A 27,538-nucleotide genomic window follows, 5' to 3' on the forward strand; every position below is an offset into this window, starting at 1 on the left:
AAGAAGCTTGTCCTTGGATCAAACTGAGTTAAATATCTTTGGCATATATTCTAGTTTGAACCAAATTTGGGAAAATGATCTTCACCCCATTGATTGACATTGATAATCTCGACCCTACAAGTAATACTACCTATATTTAGAACCTTTGTGGTCCTTGATGACAAATGGGGAGAGAAACAAAGATATTAGTACATGGGGAGAAAAACGAAGATATTAGTAGCAAAGATAGTGAAAAAGGGAAAGAAACGTAAAGATATCTTGATATATGACATAGGAGGAGAGATATGACAAAGGAAAGGGATCAACTAAAATTTTGAGCACACAAGTAGGGGGAGCAAGCTCATGAACTTGTATGATGCATTTTGAATGTGCATTTCATTTGTTTACTTGCATGGCACAAGTATTATTTACACATCCATGCTTGTGTGATGAATGATTAGTTGTAAGATTGAATGATGAAATGAAATCACTAGATAACCTTCATTTCCAAGTAAGTCTTTACAAGTGGTATCTTTCTAAAGTATGTTTCCAAGTGATATTGAGCTAACCATGGTGCTAAGGATGGTATATTGGTGCACTCCGATTGGTATCACGCTTCAAAGGTCCATCTTTTATACCTTAGCATCATTTGGTAGACATTGACTCCTATATTTCCTATCTAAGCATATGTGCAAGCTTCAATCCAAACTCTTAGCATATATGTAGGGGGAGCAATTGCTACCATTTGGGGTTCATGAAACTTGTCCATATCCTTTTACACATGGTAAATATGCTTGGGCAAGCAACATGGATTCAATTGAATTTCAATTCATATCTTTGTATAAGGGTTGTCATCAATTACCAAAAAGGGGGAGATTGAAAGCTCTAGTTTGGTTTTGGTGAATTGATGAAACCCTAAGGGCTAACCTAGTTTATCAAGTGATCATGAGATAGGTAGCACACTTCAAGTGGAGAAGCTAATGAAGATCATAACATGACAATGGTGATGGCATGGCGATGATCAAGGGCTTAAACTTGAAAAGAAGAAAGAGAAAAACAAAAAGCTCAAGGCAAAGGTATAATTTATAGGAGCTATTTTGTTTTAGTGATCAAGACACTTAGAGAGTGTGATCACATTTAGGTTTGATAGCCGTACTATTAAGAGGGGTGAAACTCGTATCGGAATGCGGTTATCAAAGTGCCACTAGATGCTCTAACTCATTGCATATGCATTTAGGATCTAGTGGAGTGCTAACACCCTTGAAAACATTTGTGAAAATATGCTAACATATGTGCACAAGGTGATACACTTGGTGGTTAGCACACTTGAGCAAGGGTGAAGAGAACGGAGGAGATGCTAGCGTCGGTCAAGTGACCAGACGCTGGATCCAAATGCACCGGACGCTGACTGCCTGCGTCCGGTCGCGCTGACTTGGCGGTACAGTAGCTAGGGTATTGCACCGGACGCTGGTCTGTGTCCGGTCAAGGTGGACCAGACACGTCTGGTCAAAGGAATACGCCTCGGGGAGCTTACTGTACTCGACCGGACGTTGTGGCTCCAGCGTCCGGTCAGTTTTGCCGGAGCGTCCAGTCAGCTTCGTAGCCGTTGAAATCTAACGAACATCATTTGAAGCTAGTGACACGTGGCGTCCATCGGGCGACCGAACGCTGATTCCAAGGTCCGGTCAGTATGACCGAAGCATCCGGTCAGAGCACAGTGTGCCCAGTGAAGGGGGTACAACGGCTCTATTTCGTGGGGGCTCCTATTTAAGCCCCATGGCCGGCTATGGCCCATATCTTTGGCCATTTTCATTGACATAGCAACCTTGTGAGCCTAGCCAAAGTCCTCCCACTCATCTCCATCATTGATTCATCATCATAGTGAGATTGGGAGTGATCCAAGTGCATTGCTTGAGTGTTTGCATCTAGAGGCACTTGGTGTTCGTGTTTCGCTATGGATTTCGCTTGTTACTCTTGGTGGTTGCCGCCACCTAGATGGCTTGGAGTAGCGAGAATCATTGAGCGGAGGTGGTGATTGTCTCCGGCTTCGATCGTGGTGATTGTGAGGGGTTCTTGACCTTTCCTCGGCGAAGAGCCAAAAGGTACTCTAGTGGATTGCTCGTGGCTTGTGTGATCCTCATCTTGTGTTGGTTGTGCGGCACCCTATTGAGGGTTTGGTGTGTGAAGCCAATTAGTGCGTGAACCTCCAAGTGAGTGAATCGCCACAACGAGGACTAGCTTGCCGGCAAGCAAGTGAACCTCGGTAAAAATCATTGTGTTCATCATTGATTCCGAGGTGATTGGTCTTCATTATTATTCATCCTTGTGATTGATTGGTTTCTTCATCAACACTGTGGTATAACCTTCTTGATCACTCTCTTTACTTCATCGCAAACTAGTTGACAAGCTCTTTAGTGTAGCTAGTTGTGAGAGCTTGCTTGCTTGGTTGGTGTGGCTCTTTAGTTAGCCTTTGAGAGCACACTAACATAGAGTAGTATCATAGCTATTGTGTGAATAGATACTATCTAAACTAGAATTGTGGTAAGTGGCTTGCATTTTGAGTCGGCTAGCGCAACACTTGCTTCGCCTCATAATTGTCTAACCATTTTATTAAGTGTTGTTATAGAAATTTTTATTAGGCTATTCACCCCCCCCTCTAGCCATTAGGACCTTTCAGTTGTCCCCATCCTTGTCTACCATGCCTCCCTTCTTGCCCGCTGCCTCCTTGCCCTTTCCTTCTTTCGGTCCACCGGCCTGTCGTAGAAAGTGCTTGAGGAGTTCGCAGTCCTTGTAGATGTGCTTGATAGGGTAGGCATGGTTAGTGCATGGGCTCTCCATGAGCTTGTCAAAGTGGTCAAGCTAGCCCTGCTAGGGCTGCTTGCCCACACGATCGGCCGCGGTGACCAAAGCGGAGTTGGCTGGTAGGCGCCGATCCTTCTTGTTCTTTTTGCCCCTTTGTGTGGAGGGACCCTGGTCTTGGTCCTCACGCTTGGCCTTGCCCTTGTCCCGGCCTCCACTAAAGACTGCTCTGACGACCTCCTCGCCGAAGGCATGGTTTGTGGTGACGTCGAGCAGGTCGCGGGTGGTATGGGGCTTTAGACAGCCGAGCTTGTGGGTCAAGGACTCATAGGTTGTCCGAGAGAGGAACACACTGATGACGTCCGCGTCGATGACATCAGGAAGGGAGTTGCATCATTTTGAGAGCCTACGGATGTAATCCCTCAGGGACTCGTTGGGCTCCTACTGGCAGCTCTTAAGGTCTTAGGAATTCCTAGGACGGACATACGTCCCCTAGAAATTCCTGATGAAGATCCTATTGAGATCCACCCAGTCGCGGATGCTGTTAGGCAGGAGGAATTTGAGCCATGCTCGAACATGCTCCCCCACGCAGATGGGGAGGTATTGAATGATGAAGTGGTTATCATCCACCCCTCTGGCTCGGCAGGCGAGCCAGAAGTCTTTGAGCCATATACCGGGATTCGTTTCCCCAGTGTATTGGGCGATGTTGGTAGGTGGTCGAAAGCGCTATGGGAACGACGCTTTCTGGATGCGATGGCCAAAGGCCCATGGTACCAGGCCATCCGAGCTAGGACTCTGGTCATCTGGTCAGCGACCATGCTTAGGGTGTGTTTCCCTATTCCCCTCGATGGTCGGGCTGGGGCCGGGGCTGCCTGCTCTCACCGCCCCATGATGGACGTTATCATCATGCTGGGCTTGATGTCGATTGTTGATGACGCTGCGTGCATCTCGGTTCAGATTGAGTCATTTGCGCATAGGTGGTGGTGTGGACCGGGCACCGGGTCAGGCCATGGTGCAGCTATGGCCTCTTGTTCCACGCTCGATGACTGTAGCGGTGAGCGAATGGAGCGGTTTGACTGGTGCACCCCTATTCCCTTGGTAGGGAGAGAGGCCATGAGTTAGTGTTGCGACATGGAGCTCTCCGCCTATTGGACAGTGGTGGTTTCCACCAACACCCGGAGGTTCCAGTGGATCGCCTACTCCTAGGGATCGTCAGGCTCGGCAAGGCCGCGTAGAAGCATCGTGGCAGCGGCGATGTTCTGGCTAGCCCGAGCGAACTATGGGGGATCGTTTCCTCTGTCCATGATGTTGCGCTGGACCTGGCGGGCTCGACCTCGGGCGCCGCTCGCTAGGTTACGTGCGTGTGGCGTAGCATGCTGCGCCGAGTGCGCCAGTGTAGGTGGCGGCTGGCTCTGCCACCTTTGTCGTAACTCCTCACTGTGCTCCTGCGCGCGTGAGGGCCTCCGCACGAGGGTTCAAAGGGGTGTGAGTCTGTAGGGAATCCGCTACCACCGATGACTGTCATGGAGTGTCCGCCATAGCGCACTCCCAGGACAGAGGGTGGCTAGGTGCCACAATGTCACCGATGCTGGAGCCGTCGCTTTCAACCTCATCATCCACGATGTCATGGAAAGAGGCGGGAGTGTAGCCCGCCATCCCCATGAATTTGGATGTGAGAGGGGGCGGCGTCAGCATCTTTCGGAGCCCCCACGCGTTCGCGTTAGCGGGGGACACGAGGCCATAGGGGAACTGATCGCATGGCGGTCACGGTGGGGACAAGGGGGTCCCTCCGAAGAGTCAGAGAAAGATATTAAATAGCATGTAAAGAACAATATGTACGTTACTCATAGTGGGGTTTGAGCCCAGCGTGGGCTCAGAGCAAAGCGCAGGTGTCTCATCGTTGAGGTCGTCGGGTGACCTAGAGCCGACGGAGGGCGCTCCTCCTCCGACGGGCGCCGAGACAAGTGCCTCCTCGCGAAGGCGAAGCACACCGAGCTAGTCGGCGACGAAGTCTAGGCTTCCAAAGAGGAAGGTCTAGGATGGCTCAAAGATGGGAGGAACCCACATCCCAATAGGTGGGAGCATGGGAAACTTAGCAAGACAAAGCGAATCATATCGCTTGAGCCCATCATGACGAAGATGGCGGAAAGGTGGGCCATCCGATGACCAAAGGCATGAACGTACGGCGTTCTCCCCACGGACGGCGCCAACTGTCGGTGCGAAAAGTGACCAACAAGTAAATATTTGTAGTTTTGTCGTACGTTATGATCAGATGTGGCCTAGCACTCAATGACATAGGGTTTATACTGGTTCAGGCAACGTGCCCTACGTTCAGTTTCAGTCGGTCGGTGACTTTATTCCTAAGCCCAGGTGCTCGAAGTTTGCAGTGGGGTTACAAACGAGTGGGAATGAGAAGGGGGCGTTAAAGGTCTGGTCGGACTCTGAACCGAAGGGCCAAGAGTGACGGAAGCTCCAATGTGCGCTAAGTATTGGAACGTATGCTCTGTGTAGCTTTAGAGTTGTAGAGCTGTGGAGTTGTTCGAGTGCTCAGAATGTCTAAAGCTTAGCAGAGAAAGAGAGTCGGAATCAACCTCCTTTTAGGAGAGAGCGCATCTCCTTTTATAGGTGAAGGGGACGGCCTTACAAGTTAGGAGAGAGAGAGAAAGAGAGTGTGTGTGTTTTCTAGTCTTGTTGCCCATGCTGTCCGATACAAGACAATTTGTTGGCACCCACAATACTGTTGACGCCCAGATGCATGTGGCAGGCTCCATCATGTTCTCCTGGTATGGCAAATGTCGGTGCCTACCATACTGTAGGACAAATGTCGACGCCCATAACACTGTCCGTGTTCTAACATGTATGAAAGGTTGCAAAGCACCCTTCTGGCACGGCCTGGTAGCACTGTCCTGCAGGTGTGTATGGTACGGTCCTCGGTATTACGGTTGACTTGAGCGCCTTGCCTTATCTGCTCCGCCTGTTTCTTGGGTCCTTACCGAGCGGGCATGCCCGGTCGTTCGTTCCCAGTTGGCTCCGATCGCGCCGGTCGGAGAAGGGCTGTAAGCAGAGGTTCGGTGTGTTCCCGGTCGAAAAAGCGGGTCGGAGTCGGAAGCGAGCGTCATCCTCTCCTTGGCCAGGCCTTCCGGTCAGAAAAAGCGGGTCGAAAGCGAGTGTCGTTCCCTCCTTGGCTAGGCCTTTCGGTCGGAGACTGGATCGCTCTTCCGGCCTTTCGTGAGGTATCTAGGCCGGCCCAGGAGTCGCATGTTTGTTGTAAAATGTTGTCTGCTGGACCAAGCTTTTGCTGGGAAGCGGACCCATCGGGGACCCTGGGGTTATGAACCCGACACATAGCATCTACAATAGTTCCTGAAAGAGCAATTGGTAAATCAATGAGTTTTCCAAGTGGCTAACAAAACTTGGGAGCATATTTGTTTGGTTTCTCCAACAGTTTTTAATATCTCGGTCCTAAAATATAAAAAAACAATTTTATATCAGTAATCACGGACTATTTCTAAATCATCCTAACAACTTTTATATTTTCTTTCTCTCTTGTATATTAAATATTTGCATCAGGAACAGTGTCCTACTCTTTATTTTTGCCCATGTCCTTCCACCTTAAGATTAGTCAATGAATATGCATACGTGCGCGTATTTATCCGCACGATAAGGTTGAGCTTCCCAAGTGCAGAAAGATTGAGAGTTGTTGGAGAGCAGTTTTTTCAATCTTGCTAAAAAACCTAAGATCCCTTCTTATTAACCCGCTAAAACTACTTTTTAGCAGGAAATAGCGAAATGAAATTCCATTCTTAATACAAGGACGCAGGTCAAGGATAAGGGAATCTGATTTAAGAACATGCCTAGAGCCATTGTGATACAACCCAGATTACTTTTGTTTATTTACTAATGAATGTTCATCAATGGAGCGAGAGAGATCCTACTCGAACCTAGCTACTCGATCAGTACAGATTTAGGGATGCAAACACACTGGCACAGTACGGGGATTTGTTGTGGTGTTATAGGAAAATAAAATCCATGATCATGAAGTGAAAACCATGTGGTAACAAAATCAAATCAAAAGTACAAAACTATCTCGATTAACTGATCGAAATCTAGAGCATGATGTTTTCAAGTCGTTGATGTATACAGATGGGCTGGCTTTTCACAGAAATGGTTATTCAAGTGTACCGGTATGAGTTTATGCGGGTCCTTCTACTCCGTGAACTTTTGAAGTGGCTCTTTTTGAAAAGTAGAGAGGATATGTAGGCGTAACCGATTCCTTTCTTTGCTTATCTTGGGCCTGCTCTTCTGGCTTACCAGCTTACATATGCTTCCTACTCTTGGCTCAACAGTCCAGCCTACAACAGCCAAAAGTCTACCCTTAAACCACACTATGTTAGGGCTTGTTGTTGAGTATTTTATGTACTCAACCCACACTATGCTGGGATTTTAGGAATGAAGTTGCTGGGAGTATATACACGGATAAAGCTGACGGAGTGTATGCAAGGATGGAACCGCATGAGCATAGACGAGGATGAAACCATAGTAGCGCGCACAAGAAGGATAGAGGGCAAAAGCTGGGGTACCCTCCGGCTTCAAGGAAGCTTAATTAGGGGACCATCTGGCCGGTGACGTCCCTCACTCCTAGCGAGAGCGCCACCCGGGGCTCGAACTCGGGACCTTCCTCTCAGGAGTTTGGTCACTTGACCATCCCGGCTGAGCACCCTCCCCGTGCACAAGAAGGATGATGCAAGAGTGCCTACAAAGATGAAGATACATGAACGATCATAATGATGAGGATTACGTTTGCACTCAAGTTTGTCTATATGAACATTTTTTCAAAAAAAAAGTTTGTCTATATGAACGGAATCAACGGTACGACGTAGGACCGCTGTAGTTGAACTCCGATGTTCAATATATGTAAGGCCTATGACCTAAGCTATGTAAAGAAGAACCCTTGTAAATATATTTTTGTGTTATCAATAACGAGTATGATATTTTATATTAATCTGTATATTCAGGAGTGATACATGCTCTCTCCGTCCTGTAATATTTGCACATATCCTATTCAATTTTTTTTCCAAAATAATGGCCAAGATATCTGGACGTAGATCATAGTCTGATACAATGTCTGACGGACGGCACAGTTGTCGAGCTAACAGAATAAGATAAAAATGAGAAGCAGACCATTCCAGCGCTTCCTGACCACTAGTTCCTCTACCTATTCATCGATTTATATTATAAAAAAGAAAACGGACTTTCAACTTTATCTGCTCCTTCCGTTTCTCGATGGTTTCGTTCCGTCGCCGCTGTTCTGTTCCTATTTCATTTACAGGGGCAGAAACATCACTTTTCACCTTCTTGGTTTGCATGTCCAAACCTAGAAATGAAAATATTTTGGAATAGAGGGAGTAATGGACCTCCTAGAGTAGGGCCCAACACACAACCACCTCGGATAGTTGGATTGGTTCATACAGTACCTACTTGGATCAATAGTTATTCGGTCTGTTCGCTTATTATTGGTTTCAGTGTTTTTCTCTTATAACAAACTAACATTAATCGGACTTATCAGCCCAGAAACCAATCAGGGAACAGGCTCATTATATATAAGACTTGGTTGTGACGCGAGACAATTCAGCCACGAAACAAGGTAAACGTTGGTGCTCACGGCAAGAGCAGCTTCCCGGCCTTATAACAAACAAGCAATATACAATTGCGCGGTCCCAAGAACGACAGGCCGTAAAAACATGCTCGGAGCAATGCGTGATTATGCCAATTGCGTGCATGCACGCTGCGTGTGTTGGCTAGCTTTAATTCGACCAGTTCTTCCAGATCGAGCTGACGACGTACCTACCCACAGCCATGCCACTGCGCTTAGCCGCCGCTCTGCTTCTCCTGGCCACGGCGACGACGTCGTGGTTCGCGGAGGTCGCCACTGCCGGCCGCGTCTTCAACGTCTCGGATTTCGGCGCGGTCGCCGACGGGCGCACGGACGATTCCGAGGCTTTCCTTCGGGCGTGGACGAAGGCGTGCGCGACGCCGGGGAGAGCCGCGGTCGTCGTCCCCAGGGGCGGCTACCTGCTGCACCCGCTGGTGTTCCGGGGTCCCTGCAAGGGCTACATGGAGGTCCACGTCCGCGGCGTCCTCCGCGCGCCGCCGGGACTCGGCGCCTTCCGTGGCTGCCGCGAGTGGGTCCACTTCTCCAGCATCGACGGGCTGCTCGTCACCGGCGGCGGCACGTTCGATGGCCGCGGCGCCACGGCGTGGCCGCTCAATGAGTGCCCGCAGAAACGCGACTGCAAGCTTCTGCCCACCGTAAGTTCAGGGTCATAACAAGCATGCTGGCATGCTGCATGTTCTTCCACGTAGGCCGTCCGATAGAAAATCCAACGATCTTGCGTTCTGATGATTTTTTTTCCTGATTCATCATCATCATCAGTCCATCAAGCTCGGGCTGGTGAGGAACGCGACCATCACGGGCGTGACGTCGCTGGACAGCAAGTTCTTCCACGTCACGGTGGTGGGCAGCCACGACGTGCGCATCCACCGCGTGAGCATCCGCGCGCCGCGCAGCAGCCCCAACACGGACGGCGTGCACATCCAGGGCTCCTCCAACGTGCGCGTCACGGACTGCGCCGTGGCCACCGGCGACGACTGCGTCTCCGTCGGACCGGGCGCCTCGGACGTGGTGGTGTCCGGGGTGTCATGCGGGCCGGGCCACGGCATCAGCGTGGGCAGCCTCGGCAGGTACCCCGGCGAGGAGGACGTGCGGCGGCTGCGCGTGGCCAACTGCACCCTCGCCGGCACGTCCAACGGCGTGCGGATCAAGACGTGGCGCGGCGGGATCTGGCCCACCGCTGTGTCCGGGCTCGTCTTCGAGGACATCGTCATGAGGAAGGTCCGCAACCCCATCATCATCGACCAGGAGTACTGCCCCTACGCCTCCTGCCGCGAATCGGTCCGTCGGTCGATGCAAACTTCTGGATTCATGCATCACAAAACGCTCATCTCTATCACGTTTTTCATAGTCGGCTTGCAGGAGCAGCGGCCGTCGGCGGTGAGGATAAGCGACGTCAAGTTCAGGAACATCCGGGGCGAGTCGGCGACCAAGGTCGCCGTGAAGCTGTCGTGCAGCGAGGCGAGCCCGTGCCGGGAGCTGGAGCTCAGGGACATCGACCTGCGCTACGTCAAGCGCGGCGTCGCCACGCAGTCGCGGTGCGCGCACGTCGCCGGCGGTGTGGTCGGCGGCACTCTAGTCCCTCCCTCGTGCATATGAAGGCCGCTGCATGTCAGAGATGGAACAACTGAAGAGGAACTACGTTTTGCTTGCTTAGCTGTGAATTGAAATGGGTCGTAAACTCGTAATCACTGGTCAAAGAACATAGGCACACAACAGTGCTGTACGTGTAGGTTCTAATCGAGTTTTGTAAATTTTCTGGTGTACAGTAGTAATGCCTTGAAATTGAAAATTAGCATACGGTATTGTTGAGAACAAGAAGAAAAAAGAAAAAAAACATAACAAACTGCAGCTTTCATTCACTGAGATGAGATCTGTGGCCTGACTCCATGGAATCTGCTGCTTGGCTAGTGGTTCTCATCTCCACTGCAACACGACCTGGCGACGAGTCAAGTGTCAGTGACGGGTGTGTTGAGGACTCGAGTCGTCAGCTGTTGACTGCACTTGGATCTCACCCTCCAGGCTGAGGATGTGCTCAAAGTAGGAATGAGGCCAAAATCCTGAAATTTGTCAGGTAGTAGAACTTATTACCAACGATCCTGTAATGTATCCGCTCAAAAGAGTACTATGATAGATGCAAGATCTATCTAACATTGTACTACTAGTGATCAGTGATGACTTCTATAATTTATGTGATGCTTTTTATTCTCAACAAATTTGCCTGCAAAGCATAAATGGTTCCTATATCACTCTCATCCCTAAAAAGAATGATGCCATGAGAGTCTCTGATTATAGGCCCATTTCTTTTGTTAAACACCTCAGTTAAAATCATCACAAAAATACTAGCAAATAGGCTTCAGATGGTTCTACCTTCTCTGGTACATAAAAATCAATATGGTTTCATTAAACATAGGACAATACAAGATCGTCTAGCCGGGGCCGTAGAATATTTGCATATGTGCCATCAATCAAAAAAAGAGCTGATTATTCTGAAATTAGACTTTGAAAAAGCCTTTGACAAAGTAGAGCATAGTTTAATGCTACAAATTATGGAACATAAAGGTTTTCGCAGAAAATGGTTGAATTGGATGAGGCTTATTTTTTAATCTGGTACTTCTGCTATTCTCTTGAATGGAGTTCCTGGGAAAGTCTTTAATTGCAGGAGGAGAGTTAGACAGGGTGATCCACTGTCACCATTACCTTTTGTTTTAGCTGCCGATCTGGTACAGACAGTTCTTAATAATGTTAGGGGGAATCAACTTTTGGATCTTCCAATACCTTTGCTTGGTGATGATTATTTCCCTATTCTACAGTATGCAGATGATACACTCATTTTTATGCAAAGGGATGTCACCCAGTTAAATCATCTGAAGGATTTGTTATCCGAATTTGCAGAATCCACAGGTTTGAAGGTAAACTTTGATAAATCCTTTATGGTTCCTATTAATGTGACTGAAGAAAAGTTTGATATTTTAGCTAATACTCTGGGTTGCTCTAAAGGATCTCTACCCTTCACCTATCTAGGCCTTCTTTAAGTTTAGCCAGACCTTCAGTGGCAGATTTCTGGCCTTTGGTTTCAAAATGTGAGAGAAGATTGGTGGCTTTTTCATCCTTTCTAAGTGATGCAGGCAGGTTACAACTCACTAATGTAGTTCTTACAGCTCTTCCAACCTTTGCAATGTGCACCTTTCTTCTACCAAAAACAGTGATCAACAAAACAAATTGATAAATTTAAAAAGCATTGTTTATGACGTGGTTCTAACTTGAGCAGCAAAAAACCATCAAAAACAGCTTGGCCCTTGGTCTGTGTACCGAAGCCGGATGGTGGCTTGGGAGTTATTAATTTGACAGTACAAAATGAAAGCTTGCTCCTTAAGCATCTACATAAGTTTTACAATAAGGTGGACATTCCATGGGTCCAATTAGTATGGGGATATTATTACTCTCAAGGCAAGTTACCGTATCAAGGTAGAAGGATTAGAGGTTCTTTCTAGTGGCGAGATATTCTCAAACTACAAGATGACTACAAAGGTATGGCAATGGTTTCTGTGAAAGATGGATCAACATGCTTCCTCTGGCATGATCTTTGGGGAGGATCTGTTTGCTCTCAAACCTATCCCGATTTTTTTCTTATGCTAAGAATTAGCAGATTTCTCTGAAGGTGGCAGCATCCACACCTCTCATTCGGAATTTGTTCCATTTGCCGCTCTCTGGGGAAGCATATGCTTAGTTTCAGGAACTTTCACAAACTATTCACAGCTTGCACTTGCAACAATCTACTGATAACTGGTGAAAGCTCTAGTTTGATTTTGGTAAATTGATGAAACCCTAAGTGCTAACCTAGTTTATCAAAGTGATTATGAGATAGGTGGCACATTCCAAGTGGTGAACAAATGAAGATCATGACATAACGATGGTGATGCCATGGTGATGATCAAGTGCTTGGACTTGAAAAGATGAAAGAGAAAAACAAAAGGCTCAAGGCAAAGGTATAAATGGTAGGAGCCTTTTCGTTTCGGTGATCAAGACACTTAGTGAGTGTGATCACATTTAGGTTCGATAGCCGTACTATTAAGAGGGGTGAAACTCGTATCGAAATATGGTTATCAAAGTGCCACTAGATACTATACTCATTTTTCACATTTAATAGGCTCATTCATGAAAATCAAAAGATTTTGATGCTGGTATGGTACTACTATTGCTTCTATGCTTGACTTGATCTAGTGGTAGCATATGACATGTTTGTGGGCTTGTAAACCTAGTGTTTGATCTTAAAAAATAAGCTCTAAGTGTTTAACTCAACATGGTACAAGATAACCCTTATTTGGAGGTGTGAAGAAGCTTATCCTTGGATCAAACCGAGTTAAATGTCTTTGGCAAGTATTCTAGACTGAACCAAATTTGGGAAAATGATCCTCACCCCCATTGATTGACATTGATACTCTCAACCTATCTACATTTTGAATCTTTGTGGTCATTGATGACAAAGGGGGAGAAAAATAAAGATATTAATGTACTAAGATAGTGAAAAGACAACAAAGGGGGAGAATTCGACATAGGGGGAGAGATATGACAAAGGAAATGGATCAATTAAAATTTTGAGCACACAAGTAGGGGGAGCAAGCTCATGAACTTGTATGGTGCTTTTGAATATGCATTTCATATGTTTGCTTGCATGGCACAAGTTTTAAATTTCAATATCCATGCTTGTGTGGTATATGCTAGTTGTAGGCTTGAATGATGAAATGAAAAACTAGCATGTATAGGTTATCTAGTAATTTTATTTTCAAGTGGTATCGAGCTAACCATGGTGCTAAGAATAGTATATTGGTGCACTCCGATTGATATCACGTTTTAAAGGTCAATCTTTTATACCTTAGCATCATTTGGTAGACGTTGTCTCCTATATTTTCTATTTAAGCATATGTGCAAGCTACCATATGGGATTCATGAAACTTGTTCATTTCCTTTTACACATGGTAAATATGCTTGGACAAGCAACATGGATTTAAATGAATTTCAATTCATATCTTTGTGAAAGGGTTGTCATCAATTACCAAAAAGGGGGAGATTGAAAGCACTAGTTTAGTTTTGATAAATTGATGAAACCCTAAGTGCTAACCTAGTTTATCAAAGTGATTATGAGATAGGTGGCACATTCCAAGTGGTGAAGCAAATGAAGATCATGACATGACGATGGTGATGCCATGGTGATGATCAGGTGCTTTGACTTGAAAAGATAAAAGAGAAAAACAAAAGGCTCAAGTCAAAGGTATAAATGGTAGGAGCCTTTTCGTTTCGGTGATCAAGACACTTAGTGAGTGTGATCACATTTAGGTTCGATAGTCGTACTATTAAGAGGGGTGAAACTCGTATCGAAATGCGGTTATCATAGGGCCACTAGATGCTCTAACTCATTGCATATGCATTTAGGATCTAGTGGAGTGCTAACACCCTTGAAAATGTTTGTGAAAATATGCTAACACATGTGCACAAGGTGATACACTTGGTGGTTAGCACATTTGAGCAAGGGTAAGAAACTTTACCGGTGGAGTGTCCGCCCGTAGAGTGCGGACAGTCTGACGATGCCACCGGCGCACTGTACAGAAAAGACAGGGTTTCATAGAGCGTAACGGACATGTCCGGTGGCTTAACCTAGGTGAACGGAGGTCACTGTAAGTGACCAGATGCTGGTCTCGATAGGACCGGCGCGTCCGGTCAGTGGCAGCATTGAGCGTGCGGATTCGGTCTCATGATCGGACGCTGGTGCGAAAAATGATCGGACACTCAGGGGCTGAGTCCGGTCAGTATGACGTATGATGACATATGCAGCGCACATGGGAGACGTTGAGTGACCGGACACTGGGTGAGTCCGGTCGGGCATGACCGGACGCGTCCAGTCGTGATTTTTTGCTTCTGGTACCTTACTGTAAATGACCGGACGTTGGTGTTGGTGCGTCCGGTTACTTTGAGCAGCGTGTCCGGTCACTACTTAAATGTACTGATGACTGTTAAGATCGGGCGATCAGCGTTTGAAGCCGATGACACGTGGCAAGCATCGGGCGACCGGAGCGTCCGGTCACCCCGAGCAGTGCCCAGTGAAGGGGTACAACGGCTCTATTTCATGGGGGTTTCTATTTAAGCCCCATGGCCGGCTCTAGCTCATACTCTTGGCCATTTGCATTGACATAGTAACCTTATGAGCTTAGCCAAAGCCCTTCCACTCATCTCCATCATAGATTCAACATCTTTGTGAGATTGGGAGAGAATCTAAGTGCATTGCTTCAGTGTTTGCATCTAGAGGCACTTGGTGTTCGTGTTTCGCTGCGGGATTCGATTGTTACTCTTGGTGGTTGCGGCCACCTAGACGGCTTGGAGCAGCAAGGATCATCGAGCGGAGGTGGTGATTGTCTTCGGCTCCGATCGTGGTGATTGTGAGGGGTTCTTGACCTTTCCCCGGCGGAGAGTCAAAAGGTACTCTAGTGAATTGCTCGTGGCTTGTGTGATCCTCATCTTGTGTTGGTTGTGCAGCACCCTATTGAGGGTTTGGCGTGTGATACCAATTAGCGCGTGAACCTTCAAATGAGTGAATCGCCACAACGAGGACTAGCTTGCTGGCAAGCAAGTGAACCTCGGTAAAAAATCACTGTATCATTATTTGATTTCGAGGTGATTGGTCTTCATTGGTTTTCATTCTTGTAATTGATTGGTTCACCCCTCGACTCAGCGGTATAACCATCTTGCTCACTCTTTTTACATTACCGCAAACTAGTTATCAAGCTCTTTAATGTAGCTAATTGTGAGAGCTTGTTAGTTTGATTAGTGTGGATCTTTAGTTAGCCTTTGAGAGCACACTAACTTAGTATAGTGAAATAGTCATTGTGTGGTTAGAAACTATAGAAACTAGAATTGTGGTAGGTGGCTTGTATTTTTATTAGGCTAGCACAACACTTGCTTCGCCTTATAATTGTCTAACCGGTTTGTTAAGTGTTGTTGTAAAAATTTTTAATAGGCTATTCACCCTCCCTCTCTAGCCATTAGGACCTTTCAACTAGTCTTATATTTGAGGGTCCTCTACTTATTCATCTAAGAAGGCTTATAAACATCTTTTGGGTCATCATCATGTACCTAAAGTTTACAGTTGGCTATGGAGATATGATTGTCAGGATAGAAGGATTTTTTTTTTTTTGGCTTGTATTGAAGAATCGGCTGAGCACTAGATCCTTATTACGTCGGCGTAATATGCTTCTCCAGGATTATACTTGTGTTTTCTGTTTGATCAATGTTGAGGAAGATCTACTTTATCTTTTCTTTCATTGCCCGTTCTCTCAGGCTTGCTGGTTCAGTTTAAATGTTTTTCTACCAAAAGTGATGATATTCTGGACATGGTAGACAGTATTAAACATCAGCTAAACTAGCCGTTCTTCATGGAGATCAGAGTAACAATGTGTTGGGCTATTTGGATCATGAGAAATGACGTCATTTTCAGAAATTTGGCGCATACAGTTCAAAGATGTCGCTCTGTCTTCAAGAAAGAATTTGCTCTGGTTATTCTTAGAGCAAAGACTTCTCTTCATCTATGCATAGATTCATGGCTAGAAGCCTTCGTGTAATCTTGGCTATCTTCTTTTTTACTTTCTTTGTTTCTTGAACCTGTTGTGTTATACTTTGCATGTTTCAAGTTTTTAATAAAATTTCAGTAGGGCCCTGAGCCCCTCCTGTTTTCTTAAAAAAACAGAAAAAATACGGTGTTTTTAAGGAAAAAAGAAGAGGTACGGTGTTGTACTGTGGTAATTTCAGATACCTTGTTCACCAGATGGTGGTGGGAAGAACTGCAGATAGCAGAAGGAAGCAACCACCAATCCTGCAGATGCAGAGTCGTTACTACCAGCAACACGCTACTCCCTCCGTCCCTAAAAGTGGTTATGGGATAAGTACAACTCAAACTTTATAAATTTTGACTAGATTTATAGAAAATAAGTGTAACATTTATATTTTCATATAAATTTACTATGAAAGTATATTAAATTAAATATCTAACTATACTAATTATGTATTATAAATATTAATATTTTTTATATATAATCGGTCAAAATTTAAAAAAAAGATGACTTAGAACGACTTCTATTTTAAGAGGGGGAGTACTTTATCATCTCGAGAACGCAGAAGAGCTGCCGACACCAGAAACGACAGCCCGGGATGCGATTCGACATACCGAGAACTCCGGCGGTGAACACGTCCTGCCAGTGGTGCCAGTAGTCGTCGACCCTCGACACGGCGACCATCGAGGCGAGCAGCAGCGGCAGGGCGACGATGCAGAGCTTGGCGACGTGCCCTCGCCGGTCGAACGCCTTGATCTTGCCGGCCAGGTACCAGGACAGGAAGCCCAGCCCGGCGAACGACCCTGCGAGGCGCAAGGAGTCCAGTGCTCAGTGGCGGCGGCGGCATGCAAGCAGATGGAAATGGCTTCCATAACTGTGGAGTAGCTAAGTTACATGAGGTGTGGCCGCTTGGGAAGCTCTTGTACCCTTCTTTGACCACCGCCGGGTCGCCGTGGCAGATGGCAGCTCGAGTCACGTTGTCGTACTCCTGGATGGAGAAGAGAATCCATCGCGTTTACATACTGATGAGCCGGCTTTGCTGGATCTGAAGCAGCAGCTACAGAGTACATATAGTCTCTGAGCGACTGATCAGTAATCGAACAGACAGGTGAACTCACCGGCAGACCGTCGGGAAAGCAGCGCCAGAAGAAGTTGGGGCGCGGCCGGCCGACGCCGTCCTTGATCGCGTCGGTCAGGACGGCGGTTATAAGCACGGAGAACAGAAGGCCGAGAATGGCGTGGTGCAGGTCGTACACGTTCCTCCTCCTCACGTATATGCCCACGATGATGGCCACCGGCCCGACGACGGCGACCACCTGCGTGTCGACGAATGGAAAGGTTCAGTCGTCCTGTCCAGGGTCCAGGGCTATAGGTACTCGTAGAGAGGAGCAACCGCGTGCACGCACCGGGACGGCCCAGACGGGCACGGTGTTGTCCTTGAGGGGGTACCGGAGGCCCGGCATCATGTCTGCTCCGACGAACCGGTGGAAGGGCTCGATGAAGTTGAGCGCCCCGTCGAGGGCGACGAGGAAGACCAGCACGGCCCAGTCGAGGAGGTGCGGCCTCGCCACTCTGGTTCCGTGGCTCTTGAGGTAGACCTGCGCAGGTCCCGGGCGAGCGGTGGCCGGCGCCGGCGGTGTCATCTTCGTTGTCCTCTCCTGGCGGGTTGGGTACCCAGGCGCGGCAGCGGCGGCGGCACCGGGCACCGCAGCTGCTATACAATGCGTGCTCGTGGGCAGGGGAAGACAAGGTCATCACACGAGAATCTTTCTTTGCATGTGCCATCAACCTCGGAGTCGACCAAACTAAAGTGGTGCTCTCTGACAAATGCGCGTGATGCATGCTGCTAGTGTTCTGTGCTGTTTTGTTTTCTTTTCATTTTGTTTGTTCCCATGCACGACCTTTTTCTTTTTGAAAAAAAAATCGGTGCGCACCTGCTTCAGAGTTCAAACCACGTGGACGGCCCTAGGATAGTGTGTGTTTGTTGAGGAGCGGGGTAGCCAAATTCCAGTTTGACTGTCATTCACGCATTTTCGAAAAAGCGGTCGATCTCAGTCACTGGAAAAGTCACGGGTCCAATGAGTTCGGTTTACTTTCGTGATGCTTTTATTTTTGAACTTACCTATTCGACGTGAAAACTATCTAGTTACCTACGGGGTCCTTTCATTAGTTTGGAACCTAACGGTGTTAAGTCAAACAATGTTTAATTTCAGGGAATATTTTGCATGGTTTAAGGTTATCATAACTACATAAAATATTTCTCAAAATCGCATGTGCTTAAACCATGCGAAATATTCTCTGAAATTAAACATAGACAGACTAAACTTTGCACCGATTCATTTCCACTCCGGGGCAAAATCGACATTTCACTCTTGACTTAACACCATTAACTCCCAAAACTAATGGAAGAGTCATATAAGTAACTAAAGATAGCTTTTAGGCTAAATAAGTAAGTCCAAAATAAGATGACGAAAAAAGTAAGATGAACTTTTTTTCAGGGCTAACAAAATAATTCTTTCTTACGTATTTTCCAAAAATAGTGTTTGGATTATTTTCAAGTTTAAAATGTTTTAAGTCTAATTTATCCTCTCCTGACGCCATGTAGGATGGCTAACTGGGTGCCACCCTTGACAAAAAGAACTGTCAAAATCGGCTGAATGAAGGAGAATAAAATTATGTAAATAATTTTTTTGAGCAAAAATTCTGCAAATAAATGAGGGGAAGAACCAGACGATCGTGGACGTTCCTAGCCCATAGCCTATGGCCAGCCATACAGCCACGCAGGGCCACGCCCTTGAGGCCCGAGTAGTAGGTCCACGGGCCAGCCACCTACACGGAAGCAGATTTTGGGTTTAAGACGGCCCACAGAGCTGCAGCCCAACTCAGCACCAGAACAGGTGTGGAGTTTTGGGTTTAATACTATGGTGCATGAATTTTTGTTCGTAGCTGCCTGTGCACGGCAGGAAAACTGGTTCAGCTTGTTCCCGGCTTGGCACTGTCGTGGCACATTATATTATTATCCTCCAACAACTGCTCTATATCTTTTCTTTTCTTTTCTTTTCTTTTCCCGACAACAACTCCTCTATATCTTGTGTGTAATTTAGAGTGCCAATCCTACTCTCTATAGTACGTTGTTAGCGAGAAATCAGTGATAAATTACAACGATATTTCAAGATCTAATTAGAGAAGTTGTTGATGACCTTTTTCTTAACCAGAGTCTCTATTAGCATACAAAATGTCTCTTGAGTTGCTCTAATTGAGAAGGCCGATTTCGTTAGCGAGAAGAGAACATGAGAGCTGCGTGGCAGGCGCTGGTGCTCTTCTCGCTCATACCTGATGCCCCCTGATCAGGAAGCGCGCGGCAGGCGGACCGGGCCCCGTCGCGAATATTTGCACGTTGCCGGCCGGCCTGCCCCGGCCCCGGTTGGCCTCGCCCGTATCTAGGCTACCCAATCATCTTTTGGCTGCTGCCTCCGACTCGATCTGTCCCAGCGGGGGGACACCACCGTGTGTACGTACTTTTTTTTTGCAGGGAAAAAGGAAAAGGGCACCACATGTTTTCCAAATTCCCACCACCTGAATACCTGATGGAGGCACAATCACGAGTTCACGACGCAGCTAGCGTTGATGCGAGCACAGCGAGGACAGGGGTGCCTTTTCTGCTAGATCTGCTGATCGGACAAACTCATCGGGCACCTCACACCACACCCAAGAATTTTGGACCATTTTCTTTTACGTTTTACGCATTGGGTGCTTTGCACAGCCCCATCAATTCAACTCAACACCTCTCGAACACACGTGGATTAAAATAGATATATAGATATTGGTGCGACCAAACAAATCCTAACTTAGACTAATACTACAAAACCATGCCAAATTTAGGCTCAATTTCAGGCTTTAGCGAGTAATTCATTTTCGTCTTAAAAACAGACTATAATAACGTTTGATTTTTCTGTTCGCAGGTGGTGAGTGTGTGTCCATGAGCTCCCTTCTACGTACCTACAATATTCTGACAAAGAAAAATTGAGACTTGGGTCTTGTTTGGGCTGCAGCTTTTGCTTTCCTAGAAAGCTCGAAAAGCTACGAGCTCCACGAAACGGAGTTCCTTCTTCAAACAGACAAAAGCTCCTAAAAAGTTGTATTTTGTACTAAAAGCAGAGAAACTCCATTAGAGCATCTCCTTGAGCTTTTTCAAGAAGTTTCTCTACGAAGGTGCTTTTGCAAAGCTATAGCTTCTCTAAACAAAGCCTTAAAATATAGCCCATTTGGTGCCGCTTCTTCGTAGAGTTATTTTTTTACCAAACGGGTTAAAATGGAACATCTCCTCAAGTAAAGCTATGTAAATTAAAACCCGGTCTCACAAGGATTGGGCGCTAGATGGACTAAAAATAACAGCTCTTCTTAGCTCCCACTCTCCTATCTGTCATGAGAAGTTATTTTACCAAAAGCGTTTTTTGAAGCAGTTTCAGCTCTATGCTTATGGAGGTAAAGCTAAAACACTAGTACAGTTATTCCAAACGGGGCCTAAAAATAAATGAAGTGGAGATATGAATGGAAAATGTAATGTGCGTTTCTTATTAGCTTGCCGCCTGATTATGCTGCACTGTTTCTCACATGACAAACTGTTTGCGCGCGGTTCTCACTATACCGACAACAAGATCTTCTCTTTTCTTCCTAAAAAAGTATGAATTGTCTGAACCGGCATGACGCCTGTTTCTTCCAGAGCCAGGCAGCCAGCAACAACTCGTTTTCTTCAGCTTTTTCCATGCAGGCATACCCGATCGATCGGGTACATATACAGTGGCGGATCGGGGCCCCGAGGTGCTCATCTTGGCTCCGCCAATGTACATATATACATTATAGCCCATCATCATCTGCAGCCTGCAGATGGGCCGGTCGATCGATGCGTTCCATCCGTGCATGCATGCATGCAATCAATGATCAGATCTATCGAAGCGGTCGTGGCAGACTCGATCGCAGCATGCACATTCAGGCAGGCAGGCAGGCAGGCAGGCAGGCATGCATGCAAGCAACGATTCATCAGCGACGATCGATGGATAGAGCAGACTGTACTTCGGTTCCTCGCGTACACGCACGCACACGCGACGTACGTACACCCGCTGCCAGCATTTGCATGTTCGCTCTGATGACCACACACACATGACACATGGGTGTGGATCCGGCCGGGCCTAGCTAGGCCATGCTGCCCAAGCATGCATGATGGCGATCTGCTGGTTCAGGTCAGACGAAGCTCCTTGGTGTAAATGTGGCAACGGTGTTCACGCCGACCCGGCAACAAATATGCATGGTCACCACGCTCATGTTCATCCACAGTGCCTACCGTCCGGCACGTAGTTCTTCCTGCATGCCATGTCATAACTGCAAACAACGAGACGACTGACTGCTCTGTTGCTTGGCTGGTGCAGAGAATTGATCGAACACGGCCATCGATAATCCAGCAAGCAACAGTCTCCACGGGGCCGGCCGACTGGCCGAGCTAGCTAGCTGCCGAGATCCAATGCATGCAAGGCGGGCCCGGGCCGGGCAAAAGGTCATCAGGCAGCCGGCCGTCCACACGGTCAGCCGCATGGCATGATCATTGTGCCGCGGATCGTCGTCGTCGACCATGCGCGACCTAGCTTAGCTAGCTTACCTAGCTAGCTCCCTGACGAGGGGAGTAATTGTGCTGTCTCGCCGTGCCGGGGCAGACGCGCCTGTGCGCTAACAGTGGCCGCTGCGTGCCCAATTGAAACCCCTCCCTGCCTGACTGCCTCAGCGCGCTGTTGCTTGCGTGCGCGCGCGCATGGTGCCGCCACCCGCCAGGCCGCCAGTGACCACTGCCCAGTGTGCACCACCGGCTGCTGGCCGGCCGGCCGGCTCCAGCAGCGGCCCAGCCTATATATCATCTCTGGCTCTCTCCCTATCTCTCTCTCTGGCTTTTGATTTTCTCCCGGCCCGTTCTGCGTCCAAGTGACAACGAACCGATTGTCGATGGGATGATGGTGATGGAGTCGCCGAGAGACGGCGACCGGACGGACGGACGCGAGGTGGCCGTTCCTGCATCAAGCATGCATGGGGTACACGGGATACCGGTGGTGATGGAAAGATCAAAGATGGCCCGGAATCGGACAAGCAGGAATCGGACAGCCGCTAAAAGCTAGCGGCGGTGACCGTGCCATCGATGCACTGCATGGGCTGCTGCCGATAAACCTGCAGATGCATCATGCATGCCTGCACTCGTGGCATGTGCATGAGTTGCATTGCATGGTTTGCATGGAAGGCGGGGGCGGCCAATTATTGGTCAAGATGACGATCCGCCATGTTCGTTTAAACTTATTAGCCGTACTGTTTTATCAAAATAATAATATTTTTCTCTCGCAACAAATCAATATTAACATCAACCATTTTTTCAGTCAGCCGGACAGGACCGATAGCTCTGCCGACTTAGCCGGAAGCGAGGCGATGGATGAATTGGTAACGACAATCAACCAATCTGACACGGTGTGCCGACACTGTGATGGCGCATATAGGGTGAGTCTAACTGTCTAAGTCGATGAGCGTGCTTGGTCATGCCGTGGTGCAATGTCGTGCAGGGAATAAGATTAGGCGCGCTGGTTAAATCAGACACTTAACTGTGTAGGTTGGTTGTCTGATGATCAGCGGAGCGATCAGAGAGGCCATGCACGAGCAATAATTCCGACTGGACCTAAAGAGAAAAAAAAAACAATTTCACTGTAGCATATGCACTCTCAAAGAGAAAGAGGGGCATAGATGGGGATTTTTTATTTTTTAATCCTTTTTATTTAATATTTTAATAATAATCGCTCCAAATTTTTTTTGCAAATCTAACCCTTGGTGTGACCAAATAACGTTGTCGCGCCACATGCAATGGCGCGGCAATATCCGCCATGTTAGACGGTGTTTCCGACGTAGAAAACGCTGCCACGCCACTCCTGCTGGCGTGACAGTATTATTCTATCGCACCACCGGGAGTGGCATGACAAGACCAAGGCCCTGTTCGCTTGCCTTATGAGCCGTACTTTTTCAGCGAACGAACAGTGTTTTTCTCTTACAATAAATCAGCGAACAGTACTTTCAGCCATGGCTTTTCAGCGAAGCGAACATGGTATAAATCTTTGAAAAATCATAACTCTTTGATACGACGTCGGATGAAGATGAAATTTATATGAAAATTATAGCTCTCGATGAGATCTACAACTTTATAGTTTTGAGTTTTTTTTAATTTGAGGACGTTAAGATACTCCAAAAAAAATATAAAATTTCAAGAGCATAATAACCGCGTACTAGTACTTGTCGTATTAAAAAAAATAATATCGTTTCTGTATGTTGTCAAATGAAGATATTTTTTACATGAAAGTTATAGCTCTCAATGAGATTTACAACTTTGTAGTTTTGAGTTTTAACATTTAGAGTTGTGAAGATGCCAAAAAAATAATATAAAATTTCATAAACATAATAACCGCGTACTAGTACTTATCGCATTAGAAATATAATATCGTTTCTGTATGTTGTCTAATGAAGATACTTTTTACATGAAAGTTATAGCTCTCAATGAGATCTATAACTTTGTAGTTTTGAATTTTAACATTTCAAGTTGTTAAGATGCTCAAAAAAATAATGTAAAATATGAAAATTCAAAACTGTAAACTTGTAGATCTCGTTAAGGGCTACCACTTTGATATAAAATGTATCTTCATTTGACACCATACAAAAAAGATATTATTTTCTAAATGTGGCAAGCACTGGTACGCGATTATTATGATGCTGAAATTTTATATTATTTATTTGAGCATCTTAATGTCCTCAAACAAAAAAAAACTCAACTAGAAAGTTGTAGATCTCGTCGAGATCTACAATTTTCATATAAAAATCATCTTCATTCAACGCTGTATTGAAGAGTTCTGATTTTTCAAAAATTTAGTCTCGTCACACCACTCCCGGTGGCACGACGAGACAGTACTGTCACGCCACCGGGAGTGGCGTGATAAGCTTTTCCACGTCGGAAACGGCATCCAACATGGCAGATGTTGCCGCGCCACATGCGTTGGCGCGACAGCGTTGTTAGGTCGCGCCAGTCCCGCTGGCGCGACTAAAAGGATCAGATCTAAAAATATTTTTTAGAGTAGTTATTATTAAAATATTGATTGAAAAAAGATTAAAAAATAAAAATTCTCCCATGGATGGAGATGCATACAGCTGATTGATCAGGGGAAGCCAAATGGAACCGAGACAGAATGGGTGCTGCTCGCTTAGCAAGCCCGGGCTACACTGCACTGCTGCACGATAGATGTACGAGCTGAGCCGGGCGGCAACAGTGGCCTCGATCATAAGATTCCTTTCGTATGGGAGGACCACGCCCCTGCCCCGTCGTTTTCTTCCTTCATTCGAAGCCCAACTTGAAAGCATCACATCGCTGTACGGCCGGCGCCTCGCGATCTCTATCTATCTAGCTATTCTCTCCGGTCCAGCCGTGTGCAGTGTGTGTGTCCATCGATGCTACAGCTACATTACTCAGCATTCACACAACGCTGCGTGCTGCTGCAAGTCATCATGCCATGCCACATATTCATGCATATGCGGCACGCTTTGCTGTTGGGCGATCGAGCTCCGGACCAACTGCATGCGCAAGCATCTTAGGTAATTAAGGAGGAAATATTTGCCATGGTTCTCTCTGTATCTCCATGACCAACAGAACGTAGCAACTACCGGCAGTAGGAGCAAGATCGAGGTCTCTGCTCTGAACATGGATGGCCTGTAGTTCTCTGAAATTGTTGCGCCCAATGCAACATACCCAAAATTCAGTGGTCTTGTGTGGGCTCTAGGGATTCCTGTTGCCCCTTCGTCATACGGAAAAACGACGAGTCATGAATGTATGTATTGCATTGCATGCGCTGCAGACGTCCATGTTCATGCGGCGTGCCAGTAGTAGCCATGCAAAGCATGTAGATTCCAAGGTCAGGTACGATCGACATGGTGTGGCTCTGTTTTCTGCGCTATGGCATCATCAAACAACTACGTACTGATGGGGAGAAACTGATGCAAGCCATAAGGTCGTTGCTACTACCAAACACACAATAAAAAGGGAGCTCTTCTCCAAAATGTTGTTTGGCATTTTCGATATTCGATCTTTTCTTTGACATCGCCTGGTACAGAGAGTGCGATTCGAATAACAGTAGGTATCAGCTTTTCTTTGGTCAATACGAAGGACGCCGAGGGCCTGTGTGTTGCAGTGAATACGACGCTGATCACGACTGCCGCTAGCTGCAGGCAGGCCGGCTGTCCCGGCCTTGGTGGTGCTAGCTGCAAGGGTTCTTCTCTGAATTTATTGTATACGGAGTACTCCAATATCCATCGCCATCGACATGCACATCTGCCATTGCCGATCGAGCAGCTCGGAGAACAGTATCGTCATTGAATTCGGGCTACATATAAAAGGTGAAAGGGATAAGAACGGGAGGGCCATGGCGATCCGTACTTGATTGAGAGAGATGGCGGAAAAAGACACGACTCCTTTTCCTCCCATTGACGCATTGATGAGTTGCAAGAAGATCAACGGGGCACAGCACGTAGTAGCAAGCATTTTACAGCATCTAGCATGCATGCGACGCTTTGTCATGTGTTATTCCCAGCTGAGTCTCTATGGAGACACCATCGATCGCCGCATCGACTCCAGATAGACTCGTGTCGAAAGTGCCACCAAATTAAGTCTCGTTTGGATGCGTATGTATTTATCTCAATCCATATGTGTTGAAGTGGATTGAAATAGAATTGAACTAAATTTCATTCCATTCCACTCCAACACACGTGGATTGAGATGGATATGTATCCATCCAAACAAGACCTTAAAAGGCTACCGCGGACACATGCGGCTGGGTATCTTGTGCATGTGCACAGCAAGGCTCAAAAGGAAAGGAGAAAAGCACAAAGCCATCCAAATGCATCAGAAAGCACAATGGTCGCCGCTTTTGATCGACATACAAATCCTGGAGAGGTCACTAGCATGTAATTGCATTTGCATTACTAGCTCCAAGTAGTTTCATCTAGCATGGGGGACGGATCTACCTGCAGCCGAGCAAAATAGACCAAGCCCCCCCCCCCCCCCCCCCCCCCCCCCCCCAAAAAAAACCGTCTAGAGAAAGATACAATATTGGAGGTCCAAAAAATTTACACAGCAGAATTTATGTGTCATGGGTGAAAGCATCTAGACTCTTAGGTTGGGTTTCGGTGATTAATGACAATATGAGATTACTATGACTAACGTGTGTTTTACAGAGTCAATTTAAGTTAGGTCATGGTAATGGAAATTGATTGGGCAATCATGGTTGTCATGCCCCTATGATGGAAATCATTTCGGTTTTCAAAGGATGTACGACAAGGTTAAGGATGGACTAGTTCTAAGTGTCGTTTGGTGTTGAAGAGACGCTTAGAGTAGTTTACGACTTTCTTTTTCCTTTGGCCGTACTATTAAGGGGGGTATGGACTAGTAGCTTGACTTAGGTGAGTCTAGTGGGTTAGGTTTGGTGTACACTTGTCAAATCTAGCACTAGATAGCTCTGGAGAAGCCCTAAGATCAATTAGAGCAAACTTCATTCACATATGATTTTGAGTTGGAAGTAAATAGAGGGTCAAATGGCTGACCGGACGCAGGCCTGGTTATGACCGGACGCTGAACGGCGAGTCCAGTCAATTCATTTGATCAACTGAAGCCGTCTGGTTGCGACCGGACGCTGAGTGAAAAGTGACCGGACGCTGGGTGCCAGAGTCCGGTCAACTGCAGAGAGGTTCCAGAGAGGGAGATTCCTGATCGGACGCGTTCGGTCAGTGCTGACCGGACGCTGAACAGCGAACTGACCGGACTCTGGGTGCCAGCGTCCGGTCAACATCAGTAAGGTTCCAGAGGGCAATTTTCGTGATCGGACGCGTCTGGTCAATGCTGACCGGACGTAGCTCAGAGTCCGGTCAGAACTTAACGGTTCTTTCTGACACAGTGGCGGGGATAACTGACCAGAGCGTCTGGTCACCCCGTAGAGTGATGACTCAGCCTCCAAACGTTATATTTTGAATGAGGGGGTATAAATACTTACTCCACTCATCCAAAGGAGGACTCTTGTCTATTTGTTTAGCTGAGAAACAGCCTTGAGAGTGCAAAGAAGAGCAAAAGCCTAGTGAGATAATTGAGATTTGAGAATCCAATATTAAGGCCTCATTAGTGCAAGAAGAGTAGCAACGGAGTGTCAAAGAATCAGCCCATAGAGAGCACTTGATCCTTGCATGGATTAAGGGGGAGCTACACCCTTGCGCGGGTGCTCCAACGAGGACTAGTGGGGAGTGATGACCCCCCGATACCTCGGCAAAACATCGTCGCGTTCCTTCTCCTCTCTTTATTTTAAGCATTTATATTTGAGCAATTCATTTCTTGTCTTTACATTATTAGAATTACCATGCTAGAGTAGGATTGGAACCTAGG

At 46.9% G+C, this 27,538-nt stretch overlaps 2 protein-coding genes across 3 annotated transcripts; one reads left to right on the forward strand and one right to left on the reverse strand.

Annotated features, from left to right (window-relative positions):
• The first annotated feature begins 8,634 nt into the window (after nt 1-8,634).
• LOC136520022 (exopolygalacturonase-like) lies at nt 8,635-10,048 on the forward strand. Its single transcript, XM_066513426.1, has 3 exons — nt 8,635-9,087; nt 9,212-9,730; nt 9,812-10,048. The coding sequence occupies exons 1-3, from the start codon at nt 8,635-8,637 to the stop codon at nt 10,046-10,048; spliced, it is 1,209 nt and encodes a 402-aa protein (XP_066369523.1).
• A 255-nt stretch (nt 10,049-10,303) lies between these two features.
• On the reverse strand, nt 10,304-17,725 carry LOC136521747 (lipid phosphate phosphatase 2-like). Of its 2 annotated transcripts, none has more exons than XM_066515521.1 (6): nt 17,457-17,725; nt 17,169-17,366; nt 16,945-17,038; nt 16,665-16,853; nt 16,254-16,313; nt 10,304-10,509 (listed from the first exon to the last, which is right to left on the reverse strand). In XM_066515521.1, exons 1-6 carry the CDS (start codon nt 17,691-17,693, stop codon nt 10,406-10,408), a joined length of 882 nt encoding a protein of 293 aa, XP_066371618.1. In that variant the 5' UTR covers nt 17,694-17,725; the 3' UTR covers nt 10,304-10,405. The 2 variants fall into 2 exon arrangements, 1 of the variants encoding a protein (XP_066371618.1); XR_010775654.1 differs by having other exon boundaries at nt 10,424-10,509; nt 16,254-16,362.
• Between the last annotated feature and the right edge of the window lie 9,813 nt (nt 17,726-27,538).

Source organism: Miscanthus floridulus, chromosome 18 (genome assembly GCF_019320115.1).
Source record: "Miscanthus floridulus cultivar M001 chromosome 18, ASM1932011v1, whole genome shotgun sequence".
NCBI classification, from domain to species: domain Eukaryota; kingdom Viridiplantae; phylum Streptophyta; class Magnoliopsida; order Poales; family Poaceae; genus Miscanthus; species Miscanthus floridulus.